This window comes from Myotis daubentonii, chromosome 1, assembly GCF_963259705.1.
Source record: "Myotis daubentonii chromosome 1, mMyoDau2.1, whole genome shotgun sequence".
Taxonomy (NCBI): Eukaryota; Metazoa; Chordata; class Mammalia; order Chiroptera; family Vespertilionidae; genus Myotis; species Myotis daubentonii.
In genome coordinates, this window is record NC_081840.1 from 22,863,238 (window position 1) to 22,883,813 (window position 20,576).

Consider the following 20,576-nt stretch of genomic DNA (forward strand, 5'->3'; position numbering starts at 1 on the left):
GCCCTGCCAGGTATTATCAGGGGACTCTTCTTGTCCTACCATGTCCCTGCAGGCCCTGCTGGCACAGCTGAGTCCAGGGAAGGCGTGTGCCGGGTGTGCCCTCCTGGGCTCTTAGATTCCTTGTCCTGCTCCTGGCCAGTCCTGCTCTCAGCCAACTGTAGAACTGGAAGAATCAGACCATCTAGCCTCCCCCCCCTCCCCACCCCCATGGGGAAGACTGATAGTGATGCCACTCCTGCCCAGCAAGGGGGAGAGGAAATCACATTTATTGGATCCTTACCTGTGCCAGGTACTTCGTGTATATATTAACCTCATTTAATCCCACAATAACTGTGAGATGAAAACATTATTATGCCCGTTTCCCAATAGGGAAACTAACAGAGAGGCTGATGATTAGAGAAGCCAGGGCGTAGTCTGTTGGACCCTGAAGCCTGTCTCTTTCTAACGCAGCTCCCATGCTTCATACTTCTCCAGGCTATTTTCGTGTGCACAGGGAACAGTGCTTTGACCCTTGGAATGAAGTGCTGATGGTAGGAATTCAGGTACCATTAGACTGGCTGATAGTGGAGATATTTGGCTGGGAAGGGTGGGAAGACCCTCTGGAGCCTTTATCTGCAAACACTTCACAGCCAGAAGCCCAGCTGAGCCACGAGGCCTGCTGTGGAGGGCAACAGGCTGTGGGGGTCAGCTATGTGGGGGGAGGGGGGGGAGTTGCTCATGCATGTGAGGAGTGGAAAGGCTTAGTTTGGCCTCCCGGACACCTTCCAAATGGCTCCTCCTCCCAAACATCCCAGCCTCTGGCGCCCTGAGATTATCTCTGGGACCATAGGCTGGGGGCAGGTGGGTTCTTGGGTCTTCTTGGTGGCTGCTGGGTCTGACCCCGGGGCCCATTATTCCAGCTGGCTTGGCCCAGGTCCCAGGGAGCCTGGTTAGTGTGTACTTGGGGCTTGGGCTGGATGTTGTGCTGGTGCCCAGTGCCAAAGGCCTCTGGGTGTATTTCAGGAACAATAAAGAATAAATCAACAGGGAGAAAAAGCCCTGCAGCAGCTGCTCAGAGACTGAAAAAACGAAAGGAATGTTTGAGCATTTGGCAGAGGTCCTGGATCTTGACCAGGGCCTGAGAAAGGGCTTGACACTAACTAGATGGCTGGGCAAGCGAGGCAGGTGGCTCCCTGTGCCTACTCTGCAGCCCATCTAGGAGGCCCCAGGCAGGGACCCACCCCCACCCTTGCTGGGTTTTGTGCTTCTTTTTTTTCTTTAATATATTTTTATTGATTTCAGAGAGGAAGGGAAAGTGGGGGAGAGAGATAGAAACATCAGTGATGAGAGAGAATCATTGATCGACTGCCTCCTGCACGCCCCACACTGGGGATCGAGCCCGCAGCCTGGGCATGTGCCCTCACTGGGAATCAAAACACAACCTCCTGGTTCACAGGTTGATGCTCAACCACTGAGCCGTGCCGACTGGGCGTTTTTGTGCTTCTTGGTCACCAGCAGGTAAAGGGAAGCCATATTGTTCCCATCTTTTCTGCTCCAAACCAGCAGGATTCCCCCAGCCCCCGGCTATCCGGTAGGTCTTGGTCCCTCTGGAACTGGCCAGGCAGGAGAGCCTGGGCTGATGAAACCACCACACCTGGACACCCCCCCCCCCCACCTCCCTACTGAGAAGGACCAGGTCTGAAGCAGTGCTGAGCGTGACTATCCACCCAGGAGGCCCTGACCACAGCTCTCCAAGTCATCAGCCATGTGTCCTTGGACAAGTCGCTACCTCTCAGGGCTTCAGTTTCATCAGTTATGAAATAGAAATCTGGACCAGTGATCTAGGGAGTAGGCAGCTAGTATCTGTCTCCCTTACTCAGGATGTGAAATGATCGGCGTTTATTTAGGAATGTAAGTTCTTGAGAAGATACCCATCTGAAAACCCTATGCAGAGAAGAAGGTTGCTATGGCTGGGGCTGATATTCAGTGGTGGGACCATTGGCACTAGTAGGAACCCAAGCCTGGAGCCGACTTGCTCCGGACTTCAGCGTGCTGGGGGAGGGGGACAGGAGTCTGGGCCCCATGGGAACTGGAGCATCTGACAGGCAAGAGAGAGTCAGCTTTATTTTTTAAAGCTGCTAGCCAACCATGGGGATGGGGCTGCAGTGTTGGAGGGGTGTGGCTTCCTCCTGAGCAGATGTTGAGCCTCCCACATGTTGACGCAGTGGTGGTAATCACCAGTAGCCTCTTCATCTTCAAAGCCACTTTCCTCCCGCCTCTCTTACCCACCTTACCTGACCAGTCACACTTGCAGAAAATCATGGAGTTTTTCAGGCTCTCCAGGGAGAAGATGTAGCAGCATCCATCCCAGACAGTGGTGTGGCGCCTCAAGCAGGAGGCTGAGCCTGAAGCCCTGGGGAGGAAGTTTGCAGATAGAAGTCTAGGTTCCAGTGCTGGCCTTGCCTCTATATTCCTGTGATTTCAAGCAACTGATTTGACCCCTTGGATATTCAGGTTCCTCACTGAGAAAGGGGAGAGTAATAATACCTACCTTGCACTGAGGATTAAACAGGATCATGTGTGTAGAGTGCTTGGCACATAGGAGCACCCTCAAGAAGTGTTAGAGGTGGTGACGGTGGTGAAGAAGAAAGCCTGCCTTTGGTGGTGTTGGGATTTCATTTTGGCTTCAAGCCCTGCCCAGTGTCTTGCCAAAGGTGGGGTCTGCCTAAATGGAGACATGAAGCATTGTTATTGGAGTCCTTGATTCTGTGCCCTGCTTGCTCCTGGCTGTGTATCTATCTCCAGGCAAATTTGTTTCCTTCTCTGGGCTGCTTTGTGGACGGAGGAATTGGACTAAGTGAACACTGACATCCCTTAATATTTGGAATCTGTTCAGCTTCCCCAGTTGGGCCCTGCTTTGCCGGTTGGCTCTGAAGAGGGATGCAGGCCACCTTTCCCCGTGTGCAGGCTGAGATCCTCCTGACCTGGCAGCTCCCCGCTCACCTCTGCAGTCCCCTCCCCTCAGCACCCTGTGGGCTCTCCCAGTTCCCCGGGGTTTTTATGGATTTCCCTGATCTTAAGGGGAACCTGTGTCTGGGGGACTGGGACTGGGTCTTGTGAGGGAGTGTTGTATACTGTGCTCTACTTGGAAATGCCCCCGAGAAAAGCAGCAGCAGGAGGGAGCGTGAGGAAGGGGAGCGTCCACAGCCGGTTTCTGTGGGGTTCTCACGTGTAGCGTTCCTTTTGAGGCCCACATGTATAGATTCGGGATTTTTCTAGAAGGATCATGGAGGGATTTTTCTGGATCTTGCTTCTTCCACTTTAACAGCAGGGTCTCCGTTTCTCTCTCTAACATGAAGACAATAAGACACCTTGATGGGAAGTTTGGAAGCGTGGGTTAGGGTGTGTCGTGTGCCTGGCACGGGGGAAGTGCGCTACACGTGTTAGCTTCCTTCTTTTAGGAAGGATTTGCCTTTTGGATATTCTGTAGACTGGTTGGGGGAGTGAAATGTTTGCATGTGACCGTTTTCCCAAGGAGAAGCAGGGCTGCCTAGCAAGCTGTTACAGCCCCAAGGACCTGTGCCTCCCCAACTGTTTTAATTCTGGGCTCAAACTTGGAGCCAGGCTCAGTGTGTGCTCAGTGTGGGGATGGGAGAGGCGTTTGCAGAAGCTGGAGATCTGAGGCCTCCTGGGGCTGTGCCGGTGTGGAGTCCATGGTCTGAGTAAGGAGGGAGTGGCCTTTCTGAGCTGTGAGAACTTGACAGGTTCCTTTTAGCCTTCATTTCCTGCGAATTCCCCAAATTTCCTCCTGTTGATTTCTAATTTTACCTTATTTTGATTGGAGAACATATTTAGTATGATTTCCACCCTTTTAAATTTATTGAGATTTGTTCTGTGGCATAACTTAGGTTATATCCTAGAGAACATTCCATGTGCGCTTGAGAAGAATTAGTATTCTGCTGTTGTTGGGCAGAATGTTCTATAGCTATCTCTCAGGGCTAGTGCTTTACAGTGTTCGAGTCTTCTATTTCCTTGTCAATCTCTGTTTAGTTGTTCTGCCCATTATTGAAAGTATAATATTGGCGTCTCCCACTAATTATTGTTGAATGGTCGATTTTTCCTTTTAATTCTGACAGTTTTTTTTACTTTGTGTATTTTGGGGATTCTGCTGTTGGGTGCGTATACCTTTATCATTGTAATATCCTCTTGATGGATAGACACTTTTATCATTATGAAATTTCCTTCTTTGCCTCTACTAAGAATTCTTGTCTTAAAGTCTAATTTGTCTCATGTTCACAGTCATTTCAGCTCTTTTAATTGCTGTTGGCATGGTGTATATTTTTCTATCCTTTTACTTTCAACCTATGTGTGTCTTTAAATTTAAAGTGTATGTCTCTCTCTTTTTAAAAAATAGATTTTTATTGGTTACAGAGAGGAAGGGAGAGGGAGAGGGAGATAGAAGGAACATCAACGATGAGAGAATATTTGAACGGCCACCTCCTGCACACCCTTTCCTAGGGATTGAGCTCGCAACCGGGGCATGTTCCCTGATGGGGAATCGAACCACGACTTCCTGGTTCATCGGTCAAAGCTCAACTACTGAACCACACCGGCCAGGGGAAGTGTGTGTCTTTTATATTTATAAACAGCATATAGTTGGATCGTGGTTTTTTTTTAACCCATCATCTCAACTTCTGCCTTTTAATTGGAATGTTTAATATATTTACATTTAAAGTAATTATTGACAAGGTAGGATTTTTGTCTGCCATTCTGCTATTTGATTTCTCTCTGTCTATGTCTTTTTTTTTTTTTTATCATATTCCTTCTTATATGTATCAAAACTCATACTGAGCAATGAGTTCTGGGTTGCAAAAGAGGCTTTATTTTTAGCACCTGTATTGTCTGTGTCTTTTTGTTTTCCTGTTGCTGGCTTCTTTGTGTTAAATAGATATTTTTGAGTGTACCATTCCTGCCCTGTAAAATGAGATAGAGAAGAGTGGGGGTTCAATGAGATGCGCTTAGCACAGTGCCTGGCACACAGTAAGTGCTCCGTGGACATGGGCACTTGGTTGTGCCTCAGGCACTGAAAGAGCCACGGTCCGCCCTAGGGCTCGCCGAGAGCAAAGTACACCCACGGCTCCGTGGGACCCATCATGTTTCCTGGGCGGGCACAGCGCTCTGGCAGGCGGCTCCTCTGGGGAGTGAGGAGCAGTGGGTCCTTGGAAACTGCTTAATGCCAGCTGCTGGTCCTCTGGCCTCTCCCCTGCTCCAACACTTGGGCACCCCCTGGGCTGCTTAGGAAGCCTTGCAGATTTCCCACCTGAGCCACCCTCCCCCCCTCAGCAGACCCATGAACCCATCTCTCAGGTTTGGGAACCACTGCTCAACACAGACGGGCAGCAGGGTGTGATAGAGACCTGGTTTGGAGTCAGCAGGCTTGGATTCAAATCCTGGCTTCTCACTCCTGAGCTCAGAATGTGACCTGGAATAAGTTAGTTTCCAGAGCCAACCTTTCCTCATTTCTCAGATGGGAATAAATGGTTGCACAGTAAGCATTGAACATGCGGGCAGTGCAGGTGGCTATTTCATATGGCAGTGGCTCATAACAACGGGGTTTCTTTGATTCCTGGACACAGGCCTTGTCCCCACTTCCCTGGGCTCCTAAGTTCCTCACAGGCAAGAACCAATGAATAGTGGCTCCTGGACAAGACACCTGGTTACCTGACAAACAGTCCGCTGCCCTCCCCATTGAGCCATACTGCCTCCGGGCCCTGCTTCTCCCAGCCTTGGTGCAGAAACAGAAGGGAATTGCCTGGCTGGCGTGGCTCAGTGGTTGAGTGTGGACCTATGAACCAGGAAATCACCGTTGGATTCCCAGTCAGGGCACATGACCAGGTTACGGGCTCCATCCCCGGTGTGGGCGTGCACAAGGCAGCCACTCAATGATTCTCTCTCATCATTGAGGTTTCTATCTCTCCCTCTCTCTTCCTCTCTCTGAAATCAATTTTAAAACATATCTTTAAAAAATAAACAGAAGGGAATTGAAGAAGCATTATGAGATAGTGGTTAACACTGGGCAAGGGCATGACCATCCAAAAAGACTAAGGAAAGCATGTGCTGGAGGACTGCCTGGAGGAGGTAGGCCTTGAAGGAAGGCAGATTGTCAGAGTGGAGGTAGAGGTTCCAGGCAGAGGAAACAGCTCCAGAAAAGGCCCCAAATCAGGAAACTCTCGTTGGGATGATCTGTCATCTATGTATCTCTATCCCCTGCACGGGACACCTTGCATTATAATCTGTGCTCTGTGTCTCTCCTCCACTCCTCTGTGCAGGTAGGGACTGTGCCTTGTCTCCCGTGTCTCCCCAGAGCCTAGTGCACAACAAATGCTTGTGGAGTGGATGAAGGGGCCGTGAGCAAACCTCTGGTGCTGCAGAGGCTGTCTGTGTGTTGGGTGTGGGGGACCGTAGGCAGGGCGAGGCCCCTGTGGTGGTCCCCTCTGTGTCTTGGCCCAGGGCAGGGACCTGCTGGGGAGCCAGGCCTTTCCGAAAAGGGAGGGAAGAACTGGAGCAGCCTCCGGGGGGGTGAGCCCTGTAGAGCACAGAGAGGGTTGTGAGAGACCAAGGGCTCCACCCGGCCCCGTGAGCCCCCTCTAAAGGTTCAGTCACTGAGGTCCTGGCGGTAGGGACAGTTGCTGCATGTCTTCTGGAGAGAGCCTGACCCCACCAGCTTCCACCCCACCTCCCCTGGGTTCCAGAGCTCTGTCGGGAGGGGTTTTCCTGGGCTGCCTGTGAGCCTCGAGGCTCCGTCCTTCCCTGGCTCTGCCTGGGACTATGTGTTTTCTCTGCCTCCGCTTCCCCTCGAAGAAACGGGCCTGGTTATCTTGGCTTTTCATGAGCATCCTGGGGATGTTTGCGGGCATTGGGGGAGGGGGATAAAAGAGGTAGCCACCCTGAGAATGCCTCATCAGGCAAAGGTTCCCCTCTCACAGGATCCCTTTAAAAGCACCTCAGTGCTGGCATTTAAAAAAAAAATCATATATATATATATATATATATATATATATATATATATTCTGTTGATTTCAGAGAGGTGGGAGAGAGGGAGAAAAAAACATCAATAATGAGAGAGAATCATTGATTGGCTGCCTCCTGCAGGCCCCACACCGGGGATCAAGCCTGCAACACAGGAATATGCCCTGACCGGAATCGAACTGTGACCTCCTGATTCATAGGTTGATGCTCAACCACTGAGCCACGCCAGCCAGGCTAGTGTGGCATTTTTATAATCAAAGCTCAAACAGCAGCCGGCTCGAACCCTGGCTGAGCCTTTTGAGCCTGATCAGCTTGACCCTGAGACCCCTGGGACCTGTGGCTCCCTGGCCCATCTACCTGGCCTCTGCCTTTCAGAGCTGAAGTTCAGTCTGGAGAATGATGATAACCTAAGACTCTCTCTAAACCAGAAGTGGGCAGCTTGTAAGGCCTGCTCTTTCATGCCCCCAGGGGAAGTGACACTTCTAGGAGGCAGGTCCGCCTCTTTGTAGCTGGTGTCTCCTTCCTTATTGGTTTGCAAACCCCGTGAGAACAGGATTTGTGTGTCCAGTGGCTGGGAGAAATGGGGCCCTTCAGCCTAGCTGTGAACTCCAGTTACAGGGGGACATACAGCACTGCAAATGAGGGCACTGTGTCCAGAGGAAGGTCTATCTAGGACAGGGGTGGGGAACGCTCGGCCTGCGAAATCATTTGGTCAGGCCCTGCCAAGGCATTAGGGTGCGTTAATTAAATGTTTGGCCAAATATAGCAGGCTAATTTTTAAGTTGATAATTGTGTATGGCCCTCGAATGATGTTATAAATATCCAAAAGGCTTTTGGCAGAAAAAAAGGTTCTCCACCCCTAATCTAGGGCCTGGGCAGCAACCAAGATGGCAGTTCCCGGCCACATGCCCAGTTTGGCTGTAGCCAAAGGCCTCAGAGTATCTGAGAGAGCTTTTCAAGATGTGAGCCCGGGCTGCAGGGCCAGCTGGGCCGTGCTGGGCTCCCCTAGGAAGGGCTCCTCATCACTGCCCCCCTGGCTTCCTAGCCAGACACCTTGGTGTCCTGAGGCCCAGCCCAGCCCTATCAGGACGCACAAGGAGACAGACCCGCAGGCTCATGTCCCTGGCTGTGGTCTCAGCAGAGGAGGAAGCCTTGGGGGAAGAAAAAAGGAGGCAGGGGCAGTGACAGGGCTGGCGCTTTTCCAGTTGGCCTGCCTGTGATGTGGGCCAGCAAGTGACAGTCAAGGGGCAGGTAGCTTGTGGACCAGCAATTGGAGAAGGATTTGTGTTTAGTTTAGTTTCAGTGGTCGGCAAACTGCAGCTGGCGAGCCACATGCGGCTCTGTGGCCCCTTGAGTGCGGCTCTTCCACAAAATACCACGTGCGGGTGCGCACGTACAGTGCGATGGAAACTTCGTGGCCCATGCGCAGAAGTCGGTATTTTGTGGAAGAGCCACACTCAAGGGGCCAAAGAGCCGCATGTGGCCCGCGAGCCGCAGTTTGCCGACCACTGGCTTAGTTGATGAGGGCCTGGGGCCTTTGATGGGGTGGGATGGGAAGGGGTGGTGGTTAGGAGGTGGGGCCTTTCTACTTTATCTCAGCATCACGGGAACTCTGATCGGGGAGACTAGAAATCAGGGTGGACACGCTGGCTGTGAGCAGTACCTCTGCCCAGGCATGGCTCTGACTCACCTTGGGTGCAGTCTTGAATGAGCATCCCAAGAGGCAGATACAAGCCAAGTGCCAAGAACAGTGTTCGGCAGCTGGCAAGTTACTGGGGACAAGGAAATACCTACCTGGAATGTACTGTGCTGAGTGTTGAGGTAGGCACTGAGGAGGCGTTCGGGGCTCATGGTGCAATTCCTGGCTTACCCTTGGGGTGAGGGGAGATTTTCCATGGGAAGCAGTCTAAGGCCTGAAGGAGGAGGACTTGGCCAGATGACAAAGGTGGAAGGTGTCGTAGGCAGAGGCACTGCCTGGTCAAAGACCTGGAGACAAAGCAGGAACAGCACATTGAGACGGGAGCAGCACTGAATGGTGGCTCAGACGTGGTGGGTGAGAGAGGTGGCAGGAGCCCGTCTGCAGGGACTTATGGGCAGGACAGGAAGTTTGGGCTTTGTCCTATGATGGCCTCTTTGGTGCTTAGGGAACTGGCTGCTTAGAGGTTTTGGGCCTTGCTGGATGCCCTACTTGGGTTAGAGATGCATGAGCTCTGACTCTCCCTCTTCCTAGTGTATGTTGTGGGGTAGGGGTGGCCCTGGTTGTAAGAGCAGGAGCTTGGAACATTAGCTCCAAGGGTCGGGGGTCCTCCAGTCAACTCTCATCCTCACATCAGAGCTGAGCCATTGGCTGCTGGCACCAAGCTGGGCACCTCTTTCCTGGCCTGTGTGACCTTGACCCACAACAGTCTTTTCTCTCAGATGGACACACTGAATGCCCCAAGCATGTAAGTGTCCTTGGTCCCCTGATTGGTCATGGCTTGGTCCCATCACCCTGTGGAGAGGGCTCACTGGACTCTCCCAGCTACTGCTGGGCATGTGGCAGGGTTGCTGATGGCACATGGGGAACGGTATGTGTTCATGTTGCCATCCTGGGCGGGCCTGGTGGCACCATCAGCACAGGATGCCCAAGGCCTTTCCAGCACCTTCCCTCATGTGTCTGCAAAACACATATGGAGGTTCAGCGTTGTTTTCTTTTCTTGGCGCACAGTACTTTCTTCTGCAGAGAGAAACTCCTTCTCACCATTGATCCTCCTCAAAGCCTCTCAGGTCCCCAGCCTCTGATTACCAGACTCTTACCTCGTCTTCTGCCCAGGGAACCTGTGGGTCTGACCAGGGACTGACTGGTTGCAGTAGTGAGGCGCCTGCAGGAAGGGAAGAGTGAATGGAGCCATGACAGACAGTCAGATTGAGAGAGTGGGTTGCCGTGCCTGGGGCCCCATGGTGACTGGGTTTCCTTTTGCTGTGTTCCTGCCTCTGATGTCAGAGGCCCTGCAGCTGGTCCTGGGGGTGAGCTGCCTGCAGGAGTTCCTCATTACACCCTCTTTCCTGCAGCTCTGGGGAGTTGGCCCACAGGTCAGCAACCTGCAGAAGAGATGCCTTCCTTCCTTTTCCTCACTGTGAGGAAGGCCAGGCTGACTTCCCCTGGGGAGAGGAGGAGTGGGGCTAGGCAGAAGAAATGGGAGGAAGTGGCTCAGTCCTGGCCAGAGTTGCAGGCTGTGACGTACCAGTGGGGTAGGAGATGGAAGCCCCACCAGCAGCAACCAGAACTGAGGCGGGGTGGGCTTGCAGGGGCTGGGGAGTCCAGGCCCGGAGGGTGGGCCCGAAGTGGCCTGTGCACCCTCAGACCTGCCTGCAGGTGGACCTCACACACATGCTGGCCTCTGTGGTGAGCCCCCGCCTCTTCCCTCCCTTTATGTAGGACTGCGGGTGTCAGCTGGCCTGGGGGAGAATAGAAGAGGTTTACCTGCCAAAGGTTCAGGCAGGGGCAGGGCCTTCCCAGGGACAGTGAGAAGGAATATCCGTGTCCAGAAATCCTTGCTCTAAGATGTTGGGGAGGGAGCTGTGAAAGGAAGGTGTGCAGAGAGGAACCTGGTGTCTTAGTGGCATGTCTTGGGGATAAGGAACAAGAGCTTCGTCTAAGAGTCAGACACACCAGGGTTCAAGTCCTGGCTCTGCAACATAGTTAATGCGTGATCATTGGCAAGTGACGTAGTCCCTCTGCGCCTCATCTAGCTCACCTGTGAAATGAATGTTACAGACAATGCTTTGGCTTCATGCTGCTTTCTAAAGCTGTTGTGGGAATTAAACACATATTAAAAAAGCACTTAGGATCTGCCTGGTACAAATACATTATTATCATTATTTTTGTTATTATTATTATTATTATTATTATCAACTACTACTGCTGCTATTTTAGTGCCCTGCTGCCTTCCTCCCCTCCTGCCTCCAGGATTCCCAAGCATCTTCCACACTCCTCTCCATCCCCCAAATAATGACCTTTCTTTTCAGGGGATCCTAGGTCTGGGTGTCCGTGATCAGCACTCTTAGCCCAGCCAGCCAGTGGGGGAGACAGGGAGGCCTCTGCCAAAGCTTCTGGGGGAACTCAGCCTCCCCAGAATTGGCCCCTGGATTTCTTCTGAGCTGCTGGCCCTCCGTGATGTGCAGGGTCAGTGGTGGGAGGCAAACCGGCTGAGCTTAACCCTCGGGGCCTGACCAAGTAGCTGCAGGTGGTCCGGCCTGGGGAGGTGGGGGCAGGAGCAGCTCTGCCTGGAGCCCCATTCACAGACTCCACTCCCACCTCTCCCTGCCCGGCTGCAGAGCCTGCCATCCTGGGCCTGGTGTCTGGGTGCCCTCCCAACGGGCACACGCACACGTGCACCACGTCCCATCTGCCACGTGGGCTCTCCCTTACCCCAGACTGGCGCGTCTCACTAGGTGACAGGGCTGGGGGGGGGGGCGGGGTGATGTCTGTGTACTGTTGGTGGAGGAGAGGCCCCAGTTGAGATAAGCTTGTACGCCCTGAGAGGCTCGCAGCCCCTGGGAGACACGTGGACCTTCCAGCCTGCCCTGGGCAGCTCCCCTCCCCTCCCCTCCCCTCCCCTCCCCTCGGCTTGAGCACGTTCTTCCTGCCTCTGTCTTGCTTCTGCAGACTCGTACCTCTAGTTGGTTCCTGCCAGTTGGAGAGGCAGAGCCGGGCTCCTGTAGCCAGGACAGCCCCCCTGCAGCTTGGAAATGGCCCCCGGGGTTATTTTCAGTCTGGGGCGAGCCTTTGGTTTCTGCTCCAAATTGGGGTGATTGTCAGGGAATGAGAGTTTAAAGCAAGAGAAAGGGGTTTGTTCAAAAGGTGCTTCCTGTACCCCCCAGCACTCTGCTGGGCCAAGGTGCCTCGGGTGCCCTCCCAGCCGCTCTCCCTCCTCCAGTTTCCACATGTGAAGAGAAGGGGGTGCAAGCGGGGAGAGCCTCCCTCACTTCAGGGCTGAGAGCTGAGGAAGGAAATGGAGGAGGAAGTCCCTCCCCTTCTGGGTGCCGGTGAAAGTGAAAGGCACGCAGGGCCGCCGGGCGAGTGAGTCACCAGCGCCGGGAGGGGAGGGCTGGGAGCTGCGGAAGCCTGCGCTGGAGTGATAGCGCCCGGCCCCAGGGGGCCGGGGCATCTTGGGGTGTAGCCCGGGCTTCATACCAGCGCCTGCCCGGGACGCCCAGCCCCAGCGCCCCCCTGCTCTCCTGGGAACTCCTGGGCTGCTAACAGTGACCTGCAGCGTCTAGGGGCGAGGGCTGAGGTCAGCCTGGGCTTGCAGATGCATTCCTAGGGCTTCCCTAGCCCCCCTCTCCTCCCCTCCCGGCCCGGCCCGACTGGCTCAGGACCAGAACATTAATTAACCTGGGGAAGGAGTGAGTCATGCAGCTCCCACCCTTACCAACTTCCCTCAGGGAGGAAAATATAACCATTTCTGAAGAAAGTCTTTGAAAATAGATGCAAGTTATACATGTACGTTATCACTTACACGTAAGTAATAAAAATACACGTAAGTTATGCTGGTCTTGGTTGTATGTTCTGTAGCAGGATAAATAGAGCAACCTGGTTCCTTTTTCTCTTTTTTTTAAATCAAGTTAGAAGACAGACAGAAGCACTTGAGTCACACCATGTCATAGAGAGACCTTCCGGAATCGAGGTCCAGCAGTCTGCTCCCTCAGCATCATACCTTTGCTCTTTGGCAGTGGAGGGGGTGGGTGAGCACTGATGACCAGCTGCTAGGTGGCATCCCGCCTCCAGCCTGCCAGGGCTGCAGAACAGGTTCCTGTGCTAGTTTGGGGAAGACTCTGGCAGCCACCCTCCCACCCAGCAGCTCCTCCCAGGGGCGGGGCGAGGACAGCACACACCCTCGTGGGGCCTCACCTGCCAGCCGTGGTGCCAAGGACCTGAGCCTAGTCTTGAGGCCTGGACTCCGCAAGGACCTGGTGCGCTCCTGCCTCCGGGACAGCACAGTTGGGAATGACCCCTGTTCTCCCCACTTTCTGTGCCTGAGATGTGCTTGGAGCGTCAGACGAGGCATTGGCTGAACAAATGCTCCTTCTGGCTCTGGCGGGGAGGTCACTGCCTGGACAGGTGGGAGAGGACCAGGCCGGGCTGCCCAGTGGACCGAGGCCTGGGTGACGAGGGGAAGGAACCGGAACACGGCCTGCGTCGCCCCTTTTCCCGGCTTGACCGCCGGAGCTCCGGCTGGATCGCAGCCCTCATCCCCGTGGCAGATGCCTCTGTGCAATTCACAGATTACACCACATGCAGCAGGGCCTTAGAGGCCCCTCGGTCGTCCTTGTGCTGACGTCTGGGGCATCGTGGGAGGCTGTGGCTGACCCTGTTGCTATGCTTCTGTCTGCAGGCGCCAGGACCCCGCGGAGCATCATGAACTGGGAAGCGTAGACAGGCTCACGAGCGTCTCGGTGAAGAGAGGACCCGCCAACTGTCCTTTCTGCCTGTGCCTGACCACGTCACCCAGCACTTTTTCCTGCCCCTGTTCAGCTCCCGCGGCTCCCGGACCAGGGGCTCCCAGCAGGACCTTCCCCTAGGGGATGGGCAACTGGTGAAGTTAGGTCGCATCCCCCCCTCCCCGGGCCGGCCCAGTTGGCCACACCATGAACCTCCAGGCCCAGCCCAGGGGTCAGAACAAGAGGAAGCGTTGCCTCTTTGTGGACCAGGAAGCAGCTGCCAAGGAGCAGCCCCCACCCCTGCCGGCCCCTCCACCGCCCCCGGCCCCTCCACAGTCCACCCGCGTGAAGGAGGAGCCTTACTTCGGGCACGAGGGTCCCACAGGGGCCGCCCCTGCCTCCCAGCCCGTGGAGCTCTCCAACAGCCTGGCCCTGCTGAACTCCGTGGTGTATGGGCCTGAGCGGACCTCCGCCGCCATGCTGTCCCAGCAGATGGGCTCGGGCTCGGTCAAGTGGCCCAACTCTGTGATGGCTCCAGGGAGGGGCCCGGAGCGGGGCGGGGGCGGGGGTGTCAGCGACAGCGGTTGGCAGCAGCAGCCGGGCCAGCCTCCGCCCCACTCGGCGTGGAACTGCCACAGCCTGCCCGTCTACAGCGGACCCAAAGGGAGCCCCCATCCCGGCATGGTCGCCGCCTACTATAACCACCCCGAGGCGCTGAAGCGGGAGAAAGGCGGGGGCCCGCAGCTGGACCGCTACGGGAACAGCGTGCGGCCCATGATGCCACAGAAGGTACAGCAGGAGGTGGGGCGGCCCCAAGCGCCCTTGAACTCGTTCCATGTGGCCAAAAAGCCCCCAAACCAAACGCTGCCCCTGCAACCTTTCCAGCTGGCGTTCGGCCACCAGGTGAACCGGCAGGTCTTCCGGCAGGGCCCACCGCCCCCCAACCCCGTCGCCGCCTACCCGCTCCAGAAGCAGCAGCAGCAGCAGCAGCAGGCGGCCCTGCCCCAGATGCAGCTCTTTGAGAACTTCTACCCCATGCAGCAGCCGCCCTCTCAGCAGCCCCAGGACTTTGGCCTGCAGCCGGCCGGGCCACTGGGGCAGTCCCACCTGACTCACCACGGCATGGTGCCCTACCCCTTCCCCCACAACCCTGATATGAACCCCGAACTGCGCAAGGCCCTCCTGCAGGAGTCAGCCCCGCAGCCCGTGCTACCTCAGGCCCAGATCGCCTTCCCCCGCCGCTCCCGACGCCTCTCCAAGGAGGGCGTCCTGCCTTCCACCGCCCTGGATGGGGCTGGTACCCAGCCTGGGCAGGAGCCTGCCACCAACCTGTTTCTACATCACTGGCCCCCGCAGCAGCCGCCACCCGGCCCCCTGGGGCAGCCTCATCCGGAAGCTCTGGGATTCCCGCTGGAGCTGAGGGAGTCGCAGTTGCTGTCCGACGGGGAGAGACTGGCACCCAATGGGCGGGAGCGAGAGGCTCCCATCATGGGCAGCGAGGAGGGCATGCGGGCAGTGGGCGCAGGGGACTGTGGGCAGGTGCTCCGAGGTGGGGTGATCCAGAGCACGAGGAGGCGGCGCCGGGCGTCCCAAGAGGCCAATTTGCTGACCCTGGCCCAGAAGGCAGTGGAGCTGGCCTCACTGCAGAACACAAAGGTAAGAGTGGCATGGGGTGGGAGCCGAACCTGGCAGAGGGTGTGGGGTGAGCTGTGTTTGGGGAGAGCAGGGATTCCAGGCCCACGAGGGCACTTGTCTCACTTCATTAAAGGAAATGAAGGAACCTGTACATTTCAGGGAATTCTGAACTCCCTGCATGCAAAGAATCTCCACCTCGGTGCATCCATAACCTGAAGGGAGATGAGGTTTATACAGGTGCAGGGATGCAGGCAGGAAGTGCATGTACCTGCATTTCCAGATCCAGGGTGCTAAATGTTAGCAGCTAAAAGACAAGAACGTAGTAGACATTATACAGGTGATTTTACTTGTCAAAATGCATCGAACTGTAATTAAAAATAGGTGCCTTTTATTGTGTCAATTATACTGCAATAAAGTGGATTTAACAGAAAAGGCAGTGACAGTGGGGGAGAAGAATTAACAGAGTGTGAGCATCCATATTGTACTTGGAGTTCCTTACACTTGGTCACAAATAATTTGATAGGGATGCTGTCATGTATCCCATTTTATTGCTAAAGAAATCCCAAGTGGGATTTCCCAAGGTCATAAAGCTAGCATAGAGGCCTAATATCTGACTCCAAAGCCAGTGTTGGCCCCTTTCTCTACTTGAGGTCTCAACCCCCGATGCCTGTAGGGCCAGGCTGATCTGTAGAAGGCTGTAGAATCTGGCTTCATTCCAGCCAGCTGCCACTGGGAAAATAGATATACAAAGACCGCCGTTACCTGCCACAAGTTCTCTGCTTGCTTTCTTTTACAGAGATATGTTTTAAATATTTAGATAATTTTTTATATGCCACTCACTCACTGTGCAGGCCAAGCAAAGTCCATCTGTAAGGCACCTGTGGCCTGAGATGGCCATCCGGGGACCTACCACTGGCAGAAAGGAGGTGATGGAGGGTATTTGGGGATGTGGTGGGAGAAAAGGTGGTCAGGGTAAAAGGCCAGGGGATCAAAGACCATTGGGAGCCATCATAGGTGTTCGAATCCCTGAACCGAATGGGACTAGGGATCCTCGACCAGCACATACATCGGACTTACCTTCTGAACCTCACCTCCGTTCTCCCTCCCTCCCCTCCTCCAGGATGCCAATGGCTCTGAGGAGAAGCGGAAAAGTGTGTTGGCTTCAACCACCAAGTGCGGGGTGGAGTTTTCTGAGCCCTCCTCCTTAGCTGCCAAGCGAGCGCGAGAGGACAGCGGGATGCTGCCCCTCATCATCCCAGTGTCTGTGCCTGTGCGGACTGTGGACCCGTCTGAGGCGGCCCAGGCTGGAGGTGTTGACGAGGATGGGAAGGGTCCTGAACACAACCCCACCGAACACAAGCCGTCGGTCATCGTCACCCGCAGGCGGTCCACCCGTGTCCCCGGGACTGATGCCCCGGCTCAGGTATGAGAGGCCCCCCTGCAAAAACCTCCAGTACCCGAGTGCTCCTGGGACCTGGGGCCCTCTGGGGGAAGGCAGTGTGACTGAAGGAGCAATTCAAGCAACCCATGGTGATAACTATTTCTGTTTTCCAAACCAAACTGGACAAAGGCACTGTGGGGGACAATGAGACAGTTTTATACTTGAAATTGGGACTGTCTGGGAAAATACAGTGTGTGTGAACGTCTTCCATTTCAGGTCACCAAATTTTGAAGGGCCTATAATATGGGTCAGGCCTTGTGCTAGGCACTGGGATGTAAATGTTTGCTGCTTCTGTTGGTGCAAACATGCGTGTTGAAATCTCCTACTAAAATTGAGGTTTTGTCCATTTCTTCTTTTAGTTCTGATGGTGTTGTTTTATACTTTTCTTTTTAATTGATTTTTTACAGAGAGGAAGGGAGAGCGATAGAGAGTTAGAAACATCGATGAGAGAGAAACATCGATCAGCTGCCTCCTGCACACCCCTTACTGGGGATGTGCCCGCAACCAAGGTACATGCCCTTGACCGGAATCGAACCTGGGACCCTTCAGTCCGCAGGCCGATGCTCTATCCACTGAGCCAAACCAGTTAGGGCTGTTTTATACTTTTTTAAAAAACATTTTTATTTCAGAGAGGAAGGGAGAGAGAGAGAGAGAGAGAGAGAGAGATAGAAACATCAATGATGAGAGAGAATCATTGATGGGCTGTCTCCTGCAAGCCCCATACTAGGGGTGGAGCCCGCAACCTGGGCATGTGTCCTGACGTGAATCGAACCTCAACCTCCTGGTTCATAGGTCGATGCTCAACCACTGAGTCATGGGCTGTTTCATACATTTTAATTGATGTTGTTAGTTGCATATTCATTTAGAACTGGATTAGACACTTTTCAATATGAAATGTTTTTTTTTATCTTCAGTAATCTTTTCGCCTTTTAAAGTCCACTTTGTCAGATGTTTAGCTTTCTTTTGGGGGATGTGTATCTCTTCTTCTTTTTTTTTTTAATCCTCTTTTTCCATTGATTTTTAGAGAGAGTAGAAGAGGGAAAGACAGAGAGAAATATTGATGTGAGAGAAACACATCGATTGGTTGCCTCCTGCATGAGCCCTGACCAGGGCCTGGGCTGGGGAGGAGCCTGCAACCAAGGTACATGCCCTTAACCAGAATCGAACCTGGGGTCCTTCGGTCTGCAGGCTGACGTTCTATCCACTGAGCCAAACCGGCGAGGGCTCTTCTATCTTTTTACTTTATGCCTTTCTGTATCCTTCCGCTTTTTATTTTTTCTCATATCACCAGGCTTCTATCTCAGATTATTGAGGTGCTGCTTGGAGAACATCCTTAGTATTTCCTGTAGTGTGAGTCAGTCAATGATGAATTTTATTACTCTTTGATTGTCTGAATATGTTTTATTTCATGTTCATTTATGAAAAATAATTTTGCTGGGTAGAAAATTCTGTGTTGGTAGTTATTTTCTTTTGGCAAATTTAAAGAAAGCATTCTAGCCCTGGCCACTGTGGCTCAGTTGGTCGAGTGTTGTCCTATACACTGAAAGGTTGCCAGTCTGATTGCTGGTCAGGGCACATGCCCAGGTTTCGGGTGTGCGTGGGAAACAGCCAATTCATGTTTCTCTCTCATGTCCATGTTTCACTCTCTCTCCCTCTCATGTCCTCTCTCTCTAAAGCAGAGGTTCTCAACCTGTGGGTCGCGACCATCGGAAAACGCATATAGCATATCAGATATTTACATTACGATTCATAACAGCAGCAAAATTACAGTTATAAAGTAGCACCGAAAATAATTTTATGGTTGGGGGTCACCACAACATGAGGAACTGTATTAAAGGGTCATGGCATTAGGAAGGTTGAGAACCACTTTTAGGCTAAAAATAAAAACATATTTAAAAAAAGATAAAGGTATCATTGTATTGTCTTCAGGCTTACATTGTAGTTACAGTGTTGAGAAATCACTATAAGCCATATTGTTGCTCCTTTGAATGTGAGGTGTCTTTTTATTTTGTGTGTTTTTTAAGATTTTTTTTTTTTTGTCTTTCATTTTCAGCAGTTTTGCTGTTACACCTAAATGTGGTTTTCTTTGTGATTCTCCTGGTTAGAGTTTGTAGTGCTTCTTGAATATTTCTTCTGCCCCATTTTCTCTCTCTCCTACTTCTGGAACTCTGGTTACACATTTGTAAGAGCTTTTCACCATGTCCCCAGTTTTGTCTGTCATGTACTTTTCTATATTTTTCTTTTTTGAGTCTGACCTGTCTTTCAGTTTACCAGTTCTATTTAGCTGGGTTTAATGTGTTGTTAAGCCCATTCATTGAGTTATATTTTAGTAGTTTTTCAGTTACCAAATTTCCATTTGGTTAATTTTTAGAGTTTCTAGTTCTTTGTTGGCATTCTCAGCTTTGCCTTCTATCTTGTTGCATAGTTTTCTTAAAGCTTATTTCTGAGAACTCCATTAATGGGATCCCCATGGGTCTGTTTCTATTATCTATTACTTCTTGTGTTTAAATCACATCTTGCTTTCTTGTATATTCAGTTGTTTTTGTTGAATGTCAGATATGATACACAAAGACTTATGGAGGTAGCTGAAGGCTCTGGATGAAGTTCTCCTCTTCCAGAGAGAATTTATCTTTGCATCTGACAGGTAGCAAATAGCACCAGCTACCCTGGGTTCCTCTAATTTAACCAGAGATTAAGTGCTGATAGAGATGAGATGATTTGAAGCTGGGCCTTATTCCAGGTGAGGACTCCTCTACTTCTGACTCGCCTCTATTCTGAGGCGACAGCCCTTTGGAGTTCCAATCCACAGGCAGGGAGTTGACCAGGCTCTGCTTCCTGGACAAGCCCTCAACTCCCAGTTTCATTCTGCTGCCTCCTTGAATTTATTTAAAAACTTCTCCTAGTTTCTCAGCCTCTCAGTTGCCTCTTCCAGTCACAGCATCCACTCCAGGGAAAACGCAACTCCAAATGCTGGTTCACCTCTTTGACTTTCCTTCTTTTCCTGGATCTTGGCTTTTTAATTCTTTGCCAACTTATTTGGTCTCTGATACCTTCAGAAATGTGGTTTTTATATTGAGTCCAGATTTTTTTCGTTATTCTCAGCTGGGAAATTGGCCCAAATGCCTGCCCTCCATAACAGAAAGGGGAGCTCCAAGGTTAACCTGAGCAGCACAGTCTCTGCTCTCTGGAGTCTTATTCTCTGGTCGGCGGAAAATTTTGTGGTGGAGCCGGAGGCCTGGGAAGCTTGTCCTGAGGATGGGCAGAAAGGAGCCTGAGCAACTGCACAGCTCACCACACTCATTTCAATGATGAGGAAATAGATCCAGAAAAGGCAAGAGGCGTACCTAGGGCCGTGCAGTCAAGTGATGCCAGAACTAGCCCTGGAATTTGAATCTCCTGAAACTCTGTCCAGGAGTACTTTCGCCACACCAGGGTTTTGGGGGGAGGTTTCAGTTTAGTTGTTTCGTTATTTTTGCTTTGTAGTACAGACTTTTTCAATCTTGCACAGAAATATGGAGAATGCTATAATCGACCCCAATATTTAGCCATCAGAATATAGTCGATCTTTTTTCATTTGTACCTCCACTTCTCCCTGCCACTGGATATTTAGAGGCAAATCCCCAGCATCATATTGTTGCAACTATAAATACTTTGGTTTGTATCTGAAGCACATCACGCATTCGATTCCCGGTCAAGGGCATGTACCTGGGTTGCAGGTTCGATCCCTGGCCCTGGTCAGGGTGTGTGTGGGAAGCAACCAATCGATGTCTCTCTCTCACATCGATGTTTCTCTCCTTCTTCATCCCGCCCTCCCTTCTACTCTCTCTCTTTTTTTTTTTTTTAAGAAAGGACTATTTTATTTTATTATTTTATTTATATATTTTATTGATTTTTTACAGAGAGGAAGGGAGAGAGACAGAGAGTTAGAAACATCGATGAGAGAGAAACATCGATCAGCCGCCTCCTGCACACCTCCCACTGGGGATGTGCCCGCAACCCAGGTACATGCCCTTGACCGGAATCAAACCTGGGACCCTTCAGTCCGCAGGCCGACGCTCTATCCACTGAG

At 52.4% G+C, this 20,576-nt stretch overlaps 1 protein-coding gene and 1 pseudogene across 9 annotated transcripts in view; one reads left to right on the forward strand and one right to left on the reverse strand.

Annotated features, from left to right (window-relative positions):
• MIDEAS (mitotic deacetylase associated SANT domain protein) overlaps positions 1–20,576 on the forward strand; it is a 66,564-nt gene that overhangs the window by 30,622 nt on the left and 15,366 nt on the right. For 6 of the 9 annotated variants that reach the window (XM_059690904.1, XM_059690966.1, XM_059690949.1 and 3 more), the window contains 2 exons: positions 13,386–15,087; positions 16,187–16,489. In XM_059690904.1, the coding sequence (XP_059546887.1) occupies positions 13,639–15,087; positions 16,187–16,489 (1,752 nt within the window). In that variant the 5' untranslated portion in view covers positions 13,386–13,638. Of the gene's footprint in view, positions 1–12,615; positions 15,088–16,186; positions 16,490–20,576 lie in introns of all 9 variants that reach the window. The other 3 variants (XM_059690944.1, XM_059690913.1, XM_059690924.1) reach the window with 3 other exon arrangements.
• On the reverse strand, positions 4,795–4,907 carry LOC132225118 (small nucleolar RNA SNORA40; annotated as a pseudogene).